Consider the following 17,755-nt stretch of genomic DNA (forward strand, 5'->3'; position numbering starts at 1 on the left):
TATTATTTTGTTCACAGCAGAGGAACTTTTGTTGGATGATCCTCATACATGAAGGAAATTCCTTATTATCTTACTTTCCATCACACGTGTGTGAAGCAGCAAGTACAATCTGTTTGCAAATGATCATACTGAGATAATAAAACTGGACTCTGCAACAACTTTCAGAAACTATGCATGAATGGACCTCATTAACTTTGTCCAATTATATTATGACCAAATGGGTAGTATGTAGTCTTTCATGCTATGTGAGTTGTATGCCCATATATTGTAACAAAAGATCAGTCAGATGAAGGCAGTCTGACTGAGGTACGTAGATAATTTAAATAATGTCCATACTTATGATAATCCGAGTTTTTTGGCTCACTGACATGCATATATATAGCATCCGCAACTAGAAGACATTACCAGAATGTAAGTGCTGTGAAGTAATATTTTATATTACTGAATATATATCTTTTTTTCTTAACGAAAGCCCGCATTTGTTCGGGGCAATGTTTCTTGAACTAGCGTTCCTGATGGCGTTACCGTTGCTGGTAAATGTAAATTTTGTACGCCAGTAACTCCTCTGCAAAATACTACGCTACACCAAGTTAAAGAAACCCGGAACTAAATTATTGAATCACTGAAACGTCAATAAAAAAAGTCGACGACTCCGACGAATCGTTCAGCGCAGCACTATAATCCATTGCTCCACATACACAGAAGCACTTTGCACGCACTGTGGGCAGCAGATATCAGATGTTTGTTTACTGCACATAACATTTTCCCACAAGCGACACAGCTGCAGCAGTAAAATGGAATCCGACGTGACTCGGGGATTTCAGGACCCTTCAAAAAGTCTTGAAACTGCCCACGGTATCTCTTTGAAACCGCTGAACAGGCAATACGCTACATATTAGGCACACCTGTAGCTCAGTAGCAAGGCACTGATAAAATGTTTGCAGAAAGAACAGCGGTTTTCAGCACACACAGCACGAAAATACGAGACTCGTCGCTGCAACCACGATGGCGATGGCATAATGATGATGATGTTGGGGTCACTTCCGCTGGATTGTCATATGTGTTATTTAACATTTCACCTCCATGACCCAATTATAATGAATGGCCACGGAAATTAAAGAATATTACAAAAAATAAGTACTCATTAAGCACGAGCTAAAGCAATTGCAATGACGTCTGCCCGTTTACCCAATCACCATCCATCATCCATCCATCCAACCAGTTCGAACCTGTTCAGTTTCAACCGTTGAAACTTCAAACTTTCCGACGCGCAACGGTAGAACATGGGTCTTGGCGGCTGCATTCCACTGGTTGTTATACGAAAATCTTTCGAAGTTCTAATCTCCCGCACGTTTTGTCTCGCAATTTTTGAGCATAGCCAGAACGTACGCCGTGCTGTCCAGTGTTAAAACTGTTGAGCGCAGCAGAGCTCCGAGAGTACACTGTGGTGGACAGCGTTTCTTTGTTCTCTTGATTTCAAGTTTAAGGGGTGAGTTCACTCTTCATTAAAGTATGTGCCTGTTTCTGTGCACCAAATCGCATGTAGCAGAGATGCGTGTCATAATATCGGAATATCGTTTCCTTTATCTATTTCGGCTTCGTATCACCGACTGAAGCACATTGGAAGTGTGGGTTGACCTGACTGCACCTTCATTCAAAGTAGTGATTAACGTTGTATGTCCGGCAGTGCAACGTTTCAGTAAGTGCCTTGGTTCGTCTTGGTGCTAAAACAAATACGGTATCAGTAAATTAACCATCGAGATTCACGAGTTTTCGATGACTGTTGAAGTCTTGAGTAAACGAAAGTCGACAGTTACGGCTTGCAGGGTGGACACGCCGGAACATAAATGCTGGTTAGTTCATTGTCATGTCAGCCCGACTTCGGTTGTTGCATTTTTCGCTGGTAGTGAAACCACACACTGAAAATTTTGCGCAAGTACTTTTGTTTGCATATCATGGTTTCATAGCAACTGCATTTTTCTTTTTATAGGTACTTGGACTATCTTGCATCGGTGGATATGAAAAAGGGTAACCTACCCTACGAAACATCTTCTATCGCCAACTGTAGGATGGGACAAGCGTTACATCTATTTGCACATAAGCTTATCAGTTCCCTGTGAGGTAAGGGGAAGCAGTTGTCTCTGACGTGTGACTGTATTGTCCTCCAATGTTCCTGATGTTCGATGTGCCCCCTAATCTTACTCTAAGGGGAGCCTCTTTAAATTTTTTGTCAACAAAGTATTGCAAATACAGTTGGTGGAAGGCTCTAACTGCTTTCCGTTTACATGGTTGTCGTGTGGTTAACGAAATCGAACTTTTTTTCAGATCTGCTGTGAAAGTCAGCAGGGACGTGCAATGTAGAAGAAACGACTGCCAGAAGCTTGCTAAAGAACCGCACAACATGTATGGGCAGCAGACAAAATATTCATGAAACGGCACAAAACTAGTATTATATGTGCTTAGTCGTTTTGAAACATCCTTGGTATTGCATGGAGAACAGCGTGACTATGTCATTCCGTCTTACTTCACCCAAACAGCTATCTGGCAGTAGTGCAAGGTTTGAGTTCCTAAAAGGTTTATTCACTGAAGTCACCTCAGCGCCATACTATAGGTCCCTCAATGTTACGTCCTTGCATTTGTTCCCTGCATTATGCTTTTAAGTGACTATTAACACCAAGAACCTGGAAATTGCTTGGATATTCTACAAATCACAGAGCAACAAGTTTTAAACACCAGATATACGGTGAGTATAATATGGGTAACAGCTTGACAGAGATCTACAATAGGGCCGAGATCTACAAAGGCCGATGGCTGCAAATCTGCCTGCTAGCGACAGTGGCGGTCTCCTGCGGATGACGTCATGGGAATAAACCTGATAATATTTGACGTGGTGATACAGCTCTTGCTTTGTATTGTCTTTTTTAATATACACACTGTTTATTTTTATCCTGTACAGAATTTTTGCACCAAAGTTATGAGAGCAGCACAGATGTTGTTTTAGCGTAATGCAGTGATGGAAGTGCTGCGCCAATCATGGAGTGTTTCGCAGTCGCCTGCTGAACCAGGTAAGGTCGTGCGTCACGAGAACGCCTGTCACATTGATGTACTTTCACCAGGTGTCTTTCACAGCGACAGCTTGTACATCCTCGTTTCCCTGAGATCCTGGCAGCGTCCACTAGAGCCCTGCGCGGATAACATTTTTAGCATCCGACCCGCATCCGCGCACACGTTATCCGCATCCGATCCGCACCGCTGCATACACAACCGTTTACGTCCGCATCTGATCCGCTGAGCAAAACGCAATATCCGCATCCGATCCGCAAGTTTCGAAGGACGCGTAAACACCGCCGGAAGAATGTTGGTATAATTTCGGATGCCTCCATGCTCTCACGGAAGGACTCACGACGACAAGTAAAAGTAAACCTTTCAACAAACGCGATATGGAGAGACTTCTGGAACGCGTGGAACGCTACCTCGCCGGTGCTCCTGTGGACGCCAGAATGTCTTCTCTCCGTCTTGGCCGTGCATGGTCAAAGGTGAACCCGGGCATGCGCTCGCTGTCGGCGCGCAATACAAATCAATTGCTAGTAGAAAAATTACAGCATGCGGTATATCCGCATACTCCGCACACCGCAGAAAGTGATAGATTTTCATCCGAATCTGCAAGTATCTTGCGGATATCCGCTTCCATCCGAGGATACTGCAGGGCTCTAGCGTACTCATCAGGTAGTCACGCACAAACAGATTTTCAGCTGTTGCTGCAATTCGTGTTGTGTACCTGTAACAGTCCTGTGATTTTTGTACGTGCAGCTTCTTTTCTTGATGTGTCTCTCAGATCAGTGTCGATACAGTTTTTGCTCTTATGTGGCCAGACAATTTCCCGTGAAAGAGTGTGCATAGCCACTAAACAAACTAGTTAGAACTAGCAGGCTACATAATGCTTTCTGACATGTTTTGTTCTATTTTATAGCCACAGTGAGTCATTGGAGGCAGTGCTGCAGCACCAACCATCACTCATTAGAAGAAATGAATGAGGTGGCCATCAGCACCCTGCTGCCAGTTCAACACTCCTCAGTCAAAACACAAGACGCCTGCTTGGCGGCAAAGTCAATCCAGTCTTAGACTGAGTTTTGTACCGTAGACTTCGTGTGTGGTTTACTGTGAATAAATGTTTATGCTGAGATCCATGTTGCTATCAATTATATCACATTTCTGCATGAATGCATGCCAGGACGGTAGCAGGACTAGTCATGGTCTACAGCACGTCTAAGGGTGGCTAAAGTAAGGTACAGGAAATGTATAACCCTAGAGTAGTGGTATATATTAATCTTATAACAATGGGCCGCTCAGGTTACATGCGACACGCACACGCACGATAAGATATATCAGAAAACAATGGAAATCATGTATCGATAGTGTGAACAATGGGTTCCCAGGTTTCAATAACATGCGCCGCCAGGATAAGGTAACGGTTAACTCAGGTAAACAATGGGAACTCACGTGTCGATAGTGTTTGATGGGCACCTGGATGCACGTTTAATGACATTTAATAACACGCAATGACATGTAATAACGCGCAATGACATGTAATAACACGCAAATGACATGTAATAACACACAAATGACATTTAATAACAGGCAATAACATCTGATGACATTTAATAGTATTTTTCCGATCGGGTTGACGTCAGTCCGTCACCTAGTTTGGTTGCCGCGTCAGAGCGCCAGGTAGTTTCGGTTCCCACCAAGCGCCCTCTAGTTTTCAAGCTTTGGCCGTCTGTAGTTTCGGTTTCGGTTTTAAATGAATGGACGCCAAGCTTGGTTGCTCCACGTGTAGTTCTGGTTTCAGTTTCGAATTCCTAGGTGTTGCCAGATGCCCTCTGGTTTCAAGCTATTGACCGGACTGTAATTTCGGTTTCAAACCGCAGCACGCTAGTTTCGCTGTGACAACGTCAACGCATTTTCTGGCGATATAAATTAAGCGTACGCGTAGAAATTTCATCAGAAAAAGAAAAAAAAACATGGTTGACCAGTTCTATGTGAACCTGCTCTCAAATGCATCTTTGGATGTGTTTCCCGACAACACAATGAGCAAGTTCCGAGTAAAGCTAGCCCATCCACAGAGTTGGAGGGTAGGTGGGAGGCCGCTTTAACAGAAATCAACATCCCTTTTGCGATTAAAAATGTAACTGACACAGTCAATAGTATATCGGAAACGACATTCCTTGGTTCTACGATTGAAGCAACAGAGAAGGTCAAGTTCAACGCTAATGAAAACATTCTCTTGTCCTTTGAGACAATTTTTAGCAAAACATTTGCAGTATAAGACAAGAATTATACGTGGTAGCGGTCATTATGAGATACAACTTCCTCTGAACTATGGTTTGGAAATTAGCGCAACTCTTGCCGCTAAGCTTGGCATGGCTGAAAAGATAATCGGCTGTGGAGAGTTGGACAGAGGGTCACCCGTGAAGCTACTCAAATACCAGGTGGATACGGAAGAAACGATTAACATAGTTACCTATCGTTCACGAACGGTAAAGTATGAAGTTCCAGAAGGCTACTACGAATCGGGGAAGGACCTCGTTAATTCCATTAACCATGCCTATCGAACAAAACTTCATTTGTCGCAAGATGCTCGTCTCCTCGTATGTAACCCATACAACGGAATTTGTCACCTGGAACGCATGAACGATGGCTATGTGACCTTTCATCCTTATTTGGCTTTGATGTTGGGCTTCGGAAAGAGGACAACTTTCTCAAGTTATGCAGTCGCCGAACGAGACGTTTGTCTATTCCCTGCTCAAAACTATATTTTCATATACTGCGATGTCATCGAGAACGAATTTGTGGGTGACGTGACAGCACCACTTCTTCGATCGATACCTTCAGAGTCCAGGGTAGGACTGATGTGATGTCTTATTTATTCACAAACCTCGTACTATAAATATGTATCTGCGAAGGAATTGACAACCATTCAAATCGAGTTGGCAAACGAGATAGGTGATTTCATTCCATTCATTTCTGGCTCTGGACGTGTCGGGTTGACGATCCACCTACGTAAAATGTATATAACAAACCCACCATGTTGCATAGCACATTTTGGTGCAGGAAAGCGAGAGCATCTACCACACTATACTGCTCCCGAGCTTTATCAGATTGGAGGGAGGCATATTGGTGACGTATGAGGGGTTTCTTGCCCATACTGACCAAGAAGGTAGCGCCATACGTTGGAAGAAAGCTCCTTGATACTGGAAGACATATAGCCGAGGAAGTCCAGCAAGGAGCATCATTTCGAGAAGCCGTCAAGAAAGGAGTAGACCGCACAGTGCATAAAACTCGTGACGAGTTACTTCAGAGACTCACAGGGAAAGGAAGAAAACGCAAGGCCGTTAAAAAAAGCTCGACCTGCGGAGAAGCGGAGGAAATCTGACTTCTTTACTTGACAGAAAAAAAAAAATGTCTATTGCAGTAGTGCATAAAGATTCCTGTCTGTGTACTACAAACCAGCTGGAACTCTTCTCTCTTCCACCTACAAACTTTGCTTTGGAGAAGTCTGAATACAGTCGAGTTTTTCCCAGTATCTGCTCCGACATCAAGCGGAGTGATCGAGTACAATGTTCCGGGACTCGGTGGGGCTTCTTTGATCTTCAATCCAGCTTTTTGCATAATCAGTGCCAAGATCATTCGAAAGAATGGAGATCCAGCGGTAACTACAACAAGCACTTCAACAACACCTGATGCAGTCATACCTGTCCAAGCGTTTGGTTCATCGTTGTTTCAACACGTACATATCTACCTGAATTCAACCTTGGTTTCGAGTTTCGAACATTATGGTTACCGTTCCTACTTGGACATCATTACGAATGCCAACAATGTAACTCAGACACACACCTTTCAGCAATGTTATACCGAGCCAGGCCCCTTTAGGTACGAGTGAGGTATATGCTCCCACATCTGATTCAAAAGGAGTTTCGCTCGTTACAAGCGAACCAAAGGGATCGGCACTGTATGACATGTACAGCCCAATCTTCAGCGACATATGTCAACAACAGAAGCTCATTCTTAACGGAGCCGACATAAGAGTTGTGCTACGTCAAGCGTCGGATGATTTTCGTCTCTTGCAAGCTGATGGTTCAACAGAAAAGCACACTGTGGAAATTTTCACGTATCGTGCTCTATCTCCGACGTGTTCAGTTATCGCCGAGTATACTTGTTGGTATAGAACGAAGACTTCAAACAACACCTGCAGTATACCTTCTCCGAGGACTGGAACTTAAGTACAGAACCAATCGCCTCTAACCAATCTCAGGTGATATTTGACGACTTGTACAGCGAGCGAGTTCCCTCCAAGTTAACAGTATTGATGGTCAGGAGCGATGCCTACCAAGGTAGCAGACCACGAAACCCATTCAAGCTTGAGAACTTCAAACTAAAACGAGCACTACTGGACGTTGGTGGACAACAGTACACGGATGAGTTCGACTTCCAACGAGACATCTATTCCAAAGCCTATATACACCTGCTTCACCAACTAAAACGCAAGGATATACCAATACTCCAGCTGCGTATGCAAAAGAGACATTTATGCTTTATTACCATCTTACTCCAGATGCAGAAGTGAATGCTCTTTGTCTGTTGTTCAAGCCAACGTTCGTCTGACCCTAACGTTTGCTGCCAATCTAACAGAAGCAGTACGGTGTTGTTTGTATCCGAAACACCTCGTGTGCTAGAAATCAACAAAGACAGACGAGTGAAATTTGTTCTGAAAAATAAACATGGAGGAGTGGCAGTTCTATGCAGCATTCAGTAGGACATACTGCACCAGAGAACTGTTTCGGGGAACCTTTGCATGCAATGAAATCGCAAGACAGGAAGCCATACCGGATTTATGTGATTAACACAGCTCCAAGGAGCAGTAACAGTGAACACTGGACCATGACTTATGTTTCCGGTGACAATGTGGTTACGTATTTTTGATAGTTACCGGCTTCAGCCCGTCTACAAAGAAATCTCCTACCAATTCATTCATCTACCAGGTCATTTTACTATAACAAGAAAAGACTTCTTGGCTATGGATCAGCTACAGGTGGCCTCTACTGCCTGTATGTAGGGCAGCATGCTGGCTTGTGGATTCTCGCTCCGAGAGTGCACTCAGAGATTTTCGTCAACAAACTCCACACTGAACAACAAAGCTGGTACCCGTCTTGTACGGAAGCAAATTCCCAAGAAAGACAGACAACATGTCATGTTGCAGTGTACTTTGACACAATAAAATTGTATTTATTTCCATGTTCGTTACAGGCACAATCTTATATATATAAAAAAAACAGCATTACAACAACAACAGCCAGGTAGGGCAACTATGCATAGAAAACTGTCTACATCTTTCCATTGGATGCGTACCCAAAGGGTAACGTGTGGATACCATCCTCACAAATGAAACGCTTTGTGTCTAGGGGATTTAAGCTACTTTCGGAACACATACACTTTTATTTATATTTTCCTTGCGCACAATGAGGTTCGAACAAACTTTGTACACTTCCCCAAGCTTAAGCGAGTCTATGTGCATTGAATAATGCAACTTCTGGGCTTCACATTGTTTCACCCCCTTAGCACGATTGTATCGTCTTTTACTATGGAGGGTCTAGTGCAAGAGCTTTGGTTTCAGGCAACAGAACCCTAGGGATGTGGTCGTGGGGCATTTCGTTCATAAATATTCCTAGCACCCATCTTGTTTTTCGTAGAATACATCGAGTCATCACAGAATGACCAGATGTATCAAAGGTGGGTATCGGCGAGCTCCGCAAGGGCCTTCTCATCGCTCAGCATCACGATATAAGAATCTGTGTCCATATACAAGAGCCCTTGTGTTCGGGGCTACCCGAAGCAAGTTGTTTATGATAAAAGTCATACATCATGACTTTAGACAGCTCGAGAATAGTGAACCCCAGGTCAGAGGCTGTCGCATACGGACTATCGATTGAGCCGAACTGAAACAAGACTAACGTTAGAGCTTAGAGCCCCTGAATTGTTTGAGGTTCGGTTTACGCAAGAATCTCAACACTTGCTCCTCGGAAGTTGCTAAGCGCAGTCGACGAACTTTCGTACATCATACATGTTTTCCCATATACGGAGTTACTTAAACCACTTGTACAGGTTACGTTCGAAGGTATTGGTTGCCCTGCCTTGCGTAGTTCATGATGGAAGTCAACATAGGATCGCAGGAATGGTTTTTGTTTGAAACCTGAGCACCCGGTGATTTTCTCGAGCCGAAGCCCAACTGTAGGTACAACTTTAGACTGCGATAATGAAGAAAATACTTCTTCTTGTCAAGCATGTAAGGAGTAATTTCAGTTCTATATCATGCTGTGGGAGGTTAAAATTTTTTCATCAGGTCTTTCTGTTAATCCGAAAACAACTCATACGGGACGCTCATTGTTTCGGGGCGCGAGCGGTATAATCTTTATGTCGTTCGTGGAGCTCTTGTACGTAGGACAGGTCTACCTCTAAAAAATAACCAACGTCTGGCATAATCTGCAACAAGGGTTACATCTAAACCTGCGACCTCTTCGGGTGACAGCCATTCAAAGTCTCCGAATGGGAGTGGTTCACGCATACCGTGCCATAGAGTCCATTTATGTCCATGTAATGAATTATGGTCTTTGGTTCTTTCGGGATCGTACTGCTCTGTCCCTGGGACATTTGCAGTGGCCATTCGCGTTGAACACTGGGTCATACCACCACGCAGACCCCGTTCAATTAACAGATAGGCATCGGGATCGTGGATTAAATCCAGATTAATCCGGCTCATTTTTAGTGCGCAAGACATGCTTAGTCGGGAGTGACACGAAATGAAGTGGTTCAATTTTGTGCGTCTCCAACGCCCCATATTCGGAAGTTTTGAAACACGTCTGCCAGAAGCAATGCGTCCGTCAGAAGGTACAAATCCGAGTACTCGCCCAGGCTCTTCAGTTGAAATTTTTCAAACACATTTTGCGCATGGCGGTAATCTTCCTCGCTCACTTCTGATCCGTTCAGTTGGTTAAAGAACTGGTCACGTGATGGCAAACAGGGCTCGTCGTAACGTTCAAAAGAGGTAACGTAGTTATAACAGAAAACCCCTTTACGTACAACCAACCTGAAGTAGTCCTCCTCTGCGAAAAACTGACGCAGACACCTGAAGTTAGATTCACCTTTGTCACATAGATTTTTCATCAATGTGTCGAGACTAGCATTGAGAAAGCTTAACGAGTCTATGAAGCGGAACACACCAATGTCTATAGCCTTAACTTTTGACAACTGGAGGCTATCACTCTGATGTCTGTCTTCCGAAGCAGGTGCAGATGAGCTACTATGAATCCGAGGTCATAATTGGCATTATGTGCAATGATGGGCACTTTCCGTGGTATCCGCAGTTTCAGATTACATCCCTGACACAATGATTGGCGAAATTCTCCACTTACGTGATCATGGTCTCGCACTTTCTGCTTCTTAGTGAATGGTTCTTTACAGATGTTACAGTGAGTGGCTTCAGAATGTTCGAGCTCGTCTCCTGGGGTCATTTGCAAGGGCACAGTCTCGTGCAACATCGCATACAGCTCATCATGCAAATTATGCAATAGTTCCATGAAAACGGAAACGCAGTCTGCACCACGGTAAATATGTTTCTTCAAGACATACGAATCGCACGAGCGTATGACGAGGAGACAGAAGGATGAAGGGATGTGTTCCTCGTAGACATTCCCGCCTCCCGAACACTGTGATAGTACACTCTCAAAGTCGTATACACAGTAGAAGGGAACTTCCGACATCAAATGCTCTCCGGCAAACGACAGTGTCTCACCCTTCTTTGGAAAAATAGTCTTGGACACTTTTTGTTGTTTACACATTAGTAGATGATCGGCGAGTACACCCGGGGTGGTGAAACCCATCGTACACCGTTTGCAGTGAAAATAACCAGGTGGTGTGAACAAAGCATTGAAATTAGTAATGAGTACAAAATGGAAGTCAATCAGCAGTAGGTCGACATGCTTCTTGCACTGGTCGTCAACAACCTTAATCGGGTAAACATATTTTTCATCTTTGTCATAACCGTACACGTTAATGCTCACATCGTTCTGCTTCTCAAACATTTCTACATCTTTCGGGAACACTACAGGAAACGTCTCTGGAAATACATATTGAGACAGGTATGACCTGTAGGATGAAGCTCTGCGTCTGTAAGAACCCTTTGCAGGATGTAGACCGGCAAGTACGCAAAATGCGAAACACATGTTCTGTTCACTATCCTCGTGAAGGTCGACACTCTGAAGACACCGACACTTTTTTTTCAATTCGTTTGGCAATTCAAAGTCGGTACAACCAATGAGCTGTGGTGCGAGACGACCGACATGAAGAATGCAGGCGTGAATTCGAAATAAGAAAAATCCCGACCCTTGCATTTCAAGCTTTTCTAAATTGTTGGTGACTTCAGTGCCTACTTCAATGACAGCACGTTCTACGTCTCGTTCCGACCACAGCGTAAGCACACTCGAAGGAATAAATTGAGTGACAAATATGATCTCATCCTCAGGCGTATGTCGACCGAGTTCCGCCTTCAGCAAAACATTAAAAGCGTAACGGAAATCCGAAATGTCGAAGTACACCGGCAAGGTAGCGTCCGTTTTCATGAAAGAATGTGCTGACATCCTGCCCGTCGTCGTCTCTGTCATGTAGATGAAGCTCATAGCGGTTGGTATAGTTGCGGAGCGTACAGAGTGTCTCACAAAATGGGATACAGGGTGTTGCAAGGTTATGAACGTTAGCCAGATGAACTTGAAGTCCCAGTGCTGTTGTGTAGTGCTGCCGATCGGCTGGAGGACAAAGGTGGCATGTCACCATTTCTTTTTATTTTTTTACTCGGATTGACCGAACACGATGTCTGGCGAAAGAAGACGTTTCCCGTCTTTTCCAACTCGCTCTTTCTTCTCCATCCAGAGTCCGCTCGTGTTCCTCATGTCTTCGATGTCTTGAGTGCTTAGTTTATGAAACCGAGCTGGAAGGAACACCTTTACGTGCTCGTGATCCTTCATAATTTCTACGTAGACCGCCCTCGCCATACCTCGTTTCAATTTTGTTAACATCAACCACATCATACTTGATGTTTTTAGGAATTGTCGCCATTTTTTGAAACTCTCCACATTTCTTTAACTTGTCAAGTTTATGCAAGATCGACGAAGACATGATGCTTACTTGTACACTGATGCAATGATGACGACGATGATCCTTCGGACACGTTGGACCGACTGAAAACAAAAGGAGCACATGTTAGAACACTGCAAAATATTTCATCATTCTGAACACCATACCTCCTCAGAAGGAGGTTCGAGAGTGAAGGAGCTGAGCGTCAGACAGTTCTTATATAAGAAGTTGCCAGCATGGCAACCTTGAGGAGTCTTCTTTTTTTTACATCGTCAACTCTGCAGTCGAACCTACCTTTGCAGTTTGCTTTTTTTCCCTGCAGTTTGCAAGCACGGACTTGTTTATCTAACGAAACGTATCTTGACCAGACTTCATTCCCTTGCACGAAATGACAGTGATAGCACCTTTTAGGTTCGTGACGCCTGCCTCGGTGTCAATTTCAGGGGCTAGTCAAAGTGGGAAATCCACCTTCGTGGCACGACTAATTAAACACAGAGCTGTCCTCTTTGACAAACCGTTCAAGCAAATATGGTATATCTATCTTTATAAGCAGCCGGTATTCGATACTCCTTCCTGAAGTAAATTTCAGTCAAGACATCCCTGCAGATCCGGAGAATTATAGCCACTCATTATTTATATTTGACGACTGTTTAGCCGACCGGCAAAGACTCAAAGAAATCTGCAAATTTTATATCGCTGGGTGTCACCACCTGTCAATCACGGCTGTGTTCATCTCGCAATACCTGTTCGTCAACGACCCTTTGTATCGCACAATACAATTCAATAGCACGGCTCTCGTTTTATTTCGTTCACCACGCACTACAGACCAGCTGCGTATGCTGTCCAGGCAGATTTTCGGGCGAAATGATTTGTTGCCCACGATATATAAAGATGCCTGTCAGAAACCATACTCATACTTAGTTATCGACTTGTCTCAACAGAGCAACGATCACTATAAGGTGTGGACCAACATTTTCCCGGATGATCACAGACAGATCGTATACAGGTCATGAAAAGGCTTAACAAACACATTCGTTTCCTTCGTATGATCGCTGAAGCAAAGACAGGGGAAGATCGTTACAACCTGATTCAACATGCCAGCAGGGAACAGCTACGAACAATCAGGGAGATTTGTATGAACCTCTGCAAAGGAAACATCGACGTACCGGCGAAAGTTAAAAAGCAATTGCAGCCTTTTGCAACACCCATTAGGACACTGGCTTCCAGGCAAGACCGTGCAGATGTGAAGAAAGTTAAACGGATTCTTCATCAGTCCGGCGGGTTTTTGCAATTTTTGTTGCCCCCCTTGTTAGGTCTCGTTTCAAGTTTAGCGGGCAAAAGCATCGCAAAAGCAATCGGCATTTAAATAATGCAGAAATACGAGCTTGTTCCCTATCGGGAAAGCACTATTCCGTCGATATTGAATAAACAGGAGCCTGATGATATCAAGGCCAAGGAGATCATACAGTACTTGCACAAGCTATTGCATCCTCCCGCGAACACATTAAGACAGCCTAGTGCAGCAGGTGAGGAGACAAATCATGTGGCATCGACAAGAGAGCAGACACAGATTCAAGCGGACGAGGAGGAAGATGCCATCGTTAATTTTATGAGCAGCGGCTACAAGATGAGAGCAAGCCATTACTGCGTTTACTAAAACCCGTGCTCGGCTGGAATAATAAAACGTTTGAGCTCATTGTCAATGGTGAACAAATACCAAATACCAACGTTGTAGACGTTGTTTATTATTTGGTCACAAGAGCGCGAAATGTGTGGCGACCCGCGTATCTCGAGAGGATCCTACCACTATTGGTCAAGCTAAATATACCGACACTTATCGTACATCCATCTCGACTTGAAAAGGAGACTGCAGAGCCATCAGCCGGTAGTCCTACGTTCACACCTGAGACACCTCGTCGACGCATTTCTCCGGTTATCACAAGAGCGGCTAAGAGACTTCGAGAATGGAACCGGTATTGAGCACGTTGGAAACGCAACAGGAACACTGTGGTTACCTTCGGGACGAAAACATTCTGGCGCATTTTCCCGCACGACACAGGAAGAAGGCCCTCGCCATTCTGCAGATGCTAAAGACCGTATTTGCGATAGATGAAGAGGGAAGGATTATCTGTCATTCTCTGCGTTGTTCCAAGTAGTTCCGTCATCGAGCTTATAAAATACGAACTGCACAATCGATCGCCCTCTTGGTACAAAGGTGACGTGGCAGCCGTTATAAATGCCTACTTGTCATTTCGACGGACTTCGTGTTCGTGGAAGAAAATTGTGCTAATGGCTGCTTACGTGGACGTATACCATCCTGGTGCTCTAGGTGGTGTTCAACGACTCGCACGAGCGATCGGTGAAAAGCCGCCGAAGGTTGCCAAGTTCCTGGAAACCAGTGATGTGTACTCTCTCTTCAGAGAACTTAAGCGACCACGTCAGTTTCCGGAAGACCATCGTTTTGGGTGTGAAGGATATATTCCAAATAGATTTGAAAGACCTTCAGAAACTGTCGAGATACAACAAGGGTTTTCGCTATCTTTTGTTTTGTATCGACGCATTTTCTCGTATGCTTGCTGTAGTGCCTGTGCAGAATAAACGAGCAGCGGAAATTATACGTGGACTGAGACTCGCTTTTAGACGTATTGGGACTCCGAGACTGATTCATTCAGACAGAGGTACAGAGTTCACCAATAAGTCAGTCGGAGCATTTTTAAATCAAAAGGGATATCTCTCTTCCACTCTAATTCAAATACGAAAGCAAGTATTGCAGAACGATCTATTCGAAGTCTTATGACGCCACTTTATCGTGCTTTTGAATATCAGGGACATAAATCGTACTTGAAAATTTTACAGCCTCTGGTCAAAGCATATAATCATCGTGTTCATAGAACTCTGTCGGCACGGCCTGTGGATGTCAACAAGAAAATGAACATTTATTTAGGCAAAAGCTCTATCCTACTCCGAGCAAACCCCCAGAGAAGCCACGTTTTCGCGTTGGCCAGCTTGTCAGAATAGCAAAGTCTAGACACCAGTTAGTCAAAAGTTATCTTGGTTCGTTTACGCGTGAAATTTTTGTGGTGAGAGCAGTCAAGATTGGTTACCCGAATACCTATCTCTTACGTGACCAGCAGGAAGAACCTATTGAAGGTCAATTTTATGCAAGCGAATTAACACGTGTGCAGCCTGGAAAGGGCCACCGCATTATAAAAAGACGCGTTCGGAACGGAAAGGTGCAGTACCTGTTGCAACCTTCTGGAAGTCGTAGAAGGACTTGGGTTCCGGAGAACTACCTGCCACCACCGACGACGAAATGACTGGCGATCACTGGTCCGATGTCGAACAGCCAGCCAACGCTGGCGATTCCTGGTCCCAACCGGGTGATGATGTGTGCGGCATGCGGGACGTTACCCAGGATCATCAACTCCAAGGAAAATGTCGCCGTCCTCATACCTGTTGGAATGACGTGTTAGAATGCGGTTCATCGAAGTCAACGGACGACACAGTGCTCGTCGCAGCATTTAAGATAACCAGAGACATTTTCCTGTTCCAGTCCCTGCCTCTGAACCTTCCCGCGAAAAAGACTGTGTGGGAGTCTTCAAAAACAATGTATGCCAGGGTACACAGGAAGTGTGAGCACCTATCCGACCACCCGTTCGACCTGGTCTCCGAATGGGGAAAACAGATGAGCTCAATATTCAGCTATTACGGTGATCGTGACGTCGACGTAATGCAACTGGTGGCCGAAAGTCTATGTATCATGTACTACGCAATGAAGACTGGCTACCATTACCTGGCTGTGTACATAAACGACATGACAATTGACCTGTTGCAAAATAGGTTGTCACCCAAAGACGCTTACCAATAAATATTGAAATCCATGACGAGTTGTCTCATTTTACTGTAGGTCGTCATGGTAAATAGATGTCCGGAGATGTTCTGCTACACCTTGTCCTTTCTGAGTGCTGTTTCCCTGTTCGTTTTCGTAGCTACAACAGAATTTACAAAACCAACACTGAAACAGGGAAAATGCACTACCGTGACTCAGATTGACCATAACATCTACGTCCACCGATGTCCAGCTGCAGTAACTGCCGTACGCCTTTGGCTCAGCAATGGTCATCCGACGAGATACGGAGTAAATCTGTCGCAAAATGATACACGTCAACTATGGCATTGCTTGAAAGAAGCAAATGTCGCGCACAATTATTATAACTTCGAGTGCTCGAAGCTATGTGAAATAAGCTTCGAACCCAGGCAAGTAATAGAACGATGTCCCGGCAATGTGTACAATATTGCAAGACTCATTGGGAATGGAAAGCACAGCGGTTACGGTATCACTCTTTCGAAATCGGCTACCATGTCTCTGCTGTCTCATCTGAGCGAAACAATAAAAAGAATTTAAAACAAATACATGCCCGCATTTCATTTAGCTATAAGATACACTGTAACACAAGAATGGTTTGAAATACTCACATCACTTGGCTCTTACGTGGCACACTCACTGCTGGAAGCTCGTACGTGGCAGACAGCGTATACCACCAGTCCGAAAATTCATCTTGCGAGGGCGATAACGGTTTCTTTTTTTTGTGTGTGTGGTTGGTGTTCCCAAAGAGCGTTTGGAAAAAGCCAGACGGGTGTTTCGCGGTTGTGTTATCATACCAAAAGAAGAAGAAAAAAGAGCGCGTCGGCAAGAGGTATCGCATTTCACATGCTGCTCCTGCGAAAGGAGAAGCTGTCCACGATGCATTCACGTGATCCTTCCTTCCCTTGAAATAAAACAAAAATGAAGGGTCTTATAAGCTAGCTGTCGACGACTGAGACCGATCAGACCTTCATCGACGACGCAACTTTGAAAGGATGTGAGTATACCTCTTGTCTTTATGCCTTTTTTTTTGTTATTTTTATTTCGAAACCATCACAGCTGGTAACCGCAATACGTAGTCATGCAATGCTTCTCGATTCGTTGTATGCTGTTGTCGCAATGCGCAACACAAGTTTGGAAATGTGTGTGTATAGAACACCTCTATTTTATTGTGATTGTTGTCACTGGGTTATTTACTTCCAAACGTCGTACTCCTATGCAAATGCATGACACAGTAACAGAGACATATCGGAAAGTGGAAAACGTTAACCGATTCTTTGATAATGCTGCTTGTTGTTGTTGCGTGACACCTGATCGAGATTTGAGTCATCCTAGACTTTGTCCTGATTGAGAAGAGCATTCACAGGATGTTTCGTTTTCCCTTTGTTTTTGCAGATTGCTTCTGTACAAGGATGAAGTCAAGCAAGACTCTGGTAATTTGTAACATATCTTTCGTTAGTTGAATAAAAGAGTAGTAAAATAATGTGCTGAAATAAAAAAGGAATATATACAGTGTTGTCTGGTCTCTGATATACATCATTATTTGAGTGTACTTATCAAATGGGGGGAAAAAATCATGCTGTGACGCGGCATTTATTTTTTTTGTCAAATGAAACCGTAAGTACAGACGGTCAAAAGCTTGAAACTAGAGGGACATCTGGTAACCATTCAAAAACCTGCGTTGACGTTGTCACAGCGAAACTAGCG

General features: G+C 44.1%; 1 protein-coding gene across 5 annotated transcripts; it reads right to left on the reverse strand.

Moving 5' to 3' along the window:
• Window positions 1–3,164: 3,164 nt before the first annotated feature.
• LOC135385241 (uncharacterized) lies at window positions 3,165–16,728 on the reverse strand. 5 transcript variants are annotated; one of them, XR_010420370.1, is made up of 5 exons: window positions 16,660–16,728; window positions 16,046–16,327; window positions 15,426–15,636; window positions 12,235–12,287; window positions 3,165–3,183 (listed from the first exon to the last, which is right to left on the reverse strand). XR_010420370.1 is itself a non-coding variant. In XM_064614445.1 (5 exons), the coding sequence occupies exon 5, from the start codon at window positions 11,727–11,729 to the stop codon at window positions 10,281–10,283; it is 1,449 nt and encodes a 482-aa protein (XP_064470515.1). In that variant the 5' UTR covers window positions 11,730–11,855; window positions 12,235–12,287; window positions 15,426–15,636; window positions 16,046–16,327; window positions 16,660–16,728; the 3' UTR covers window positions 9,895–10,280. The 5 variants fall into 5 exon arrangements, 2 of the variants coding, with proteins under 2 accessions (XP_064470515.1, XP_064470516.1); XM_064614445.1 differs by lacking the exon at window positions 3,165–3,183 and adding an exon at window positions 9,895–11,855; XR_010420368.1 differs by lacking the exon at window positions 3,165–3,183 and adding an exon at window positions 11,864–12,037.
• Window positions 16,729–17,755: the final 1,027 nt, after the last annotated feature.

Source organism: Ornithodoros turicata, chromosome 2 (genome assembly GCF_037126465.1).
Source record: "Ornithodoros turicata isolate Travis chromosome 2, ASM3712646v1, whole genome shotgun sequence".
In the NCBI taxonomy this organism is placed as follows: domain Eukaryota; kingdom Metazoa; phylum Arthropoda; class Arachnida; order Ixodida; family Argasidae; genus Ornithodoros; species Ornithodoros turicata.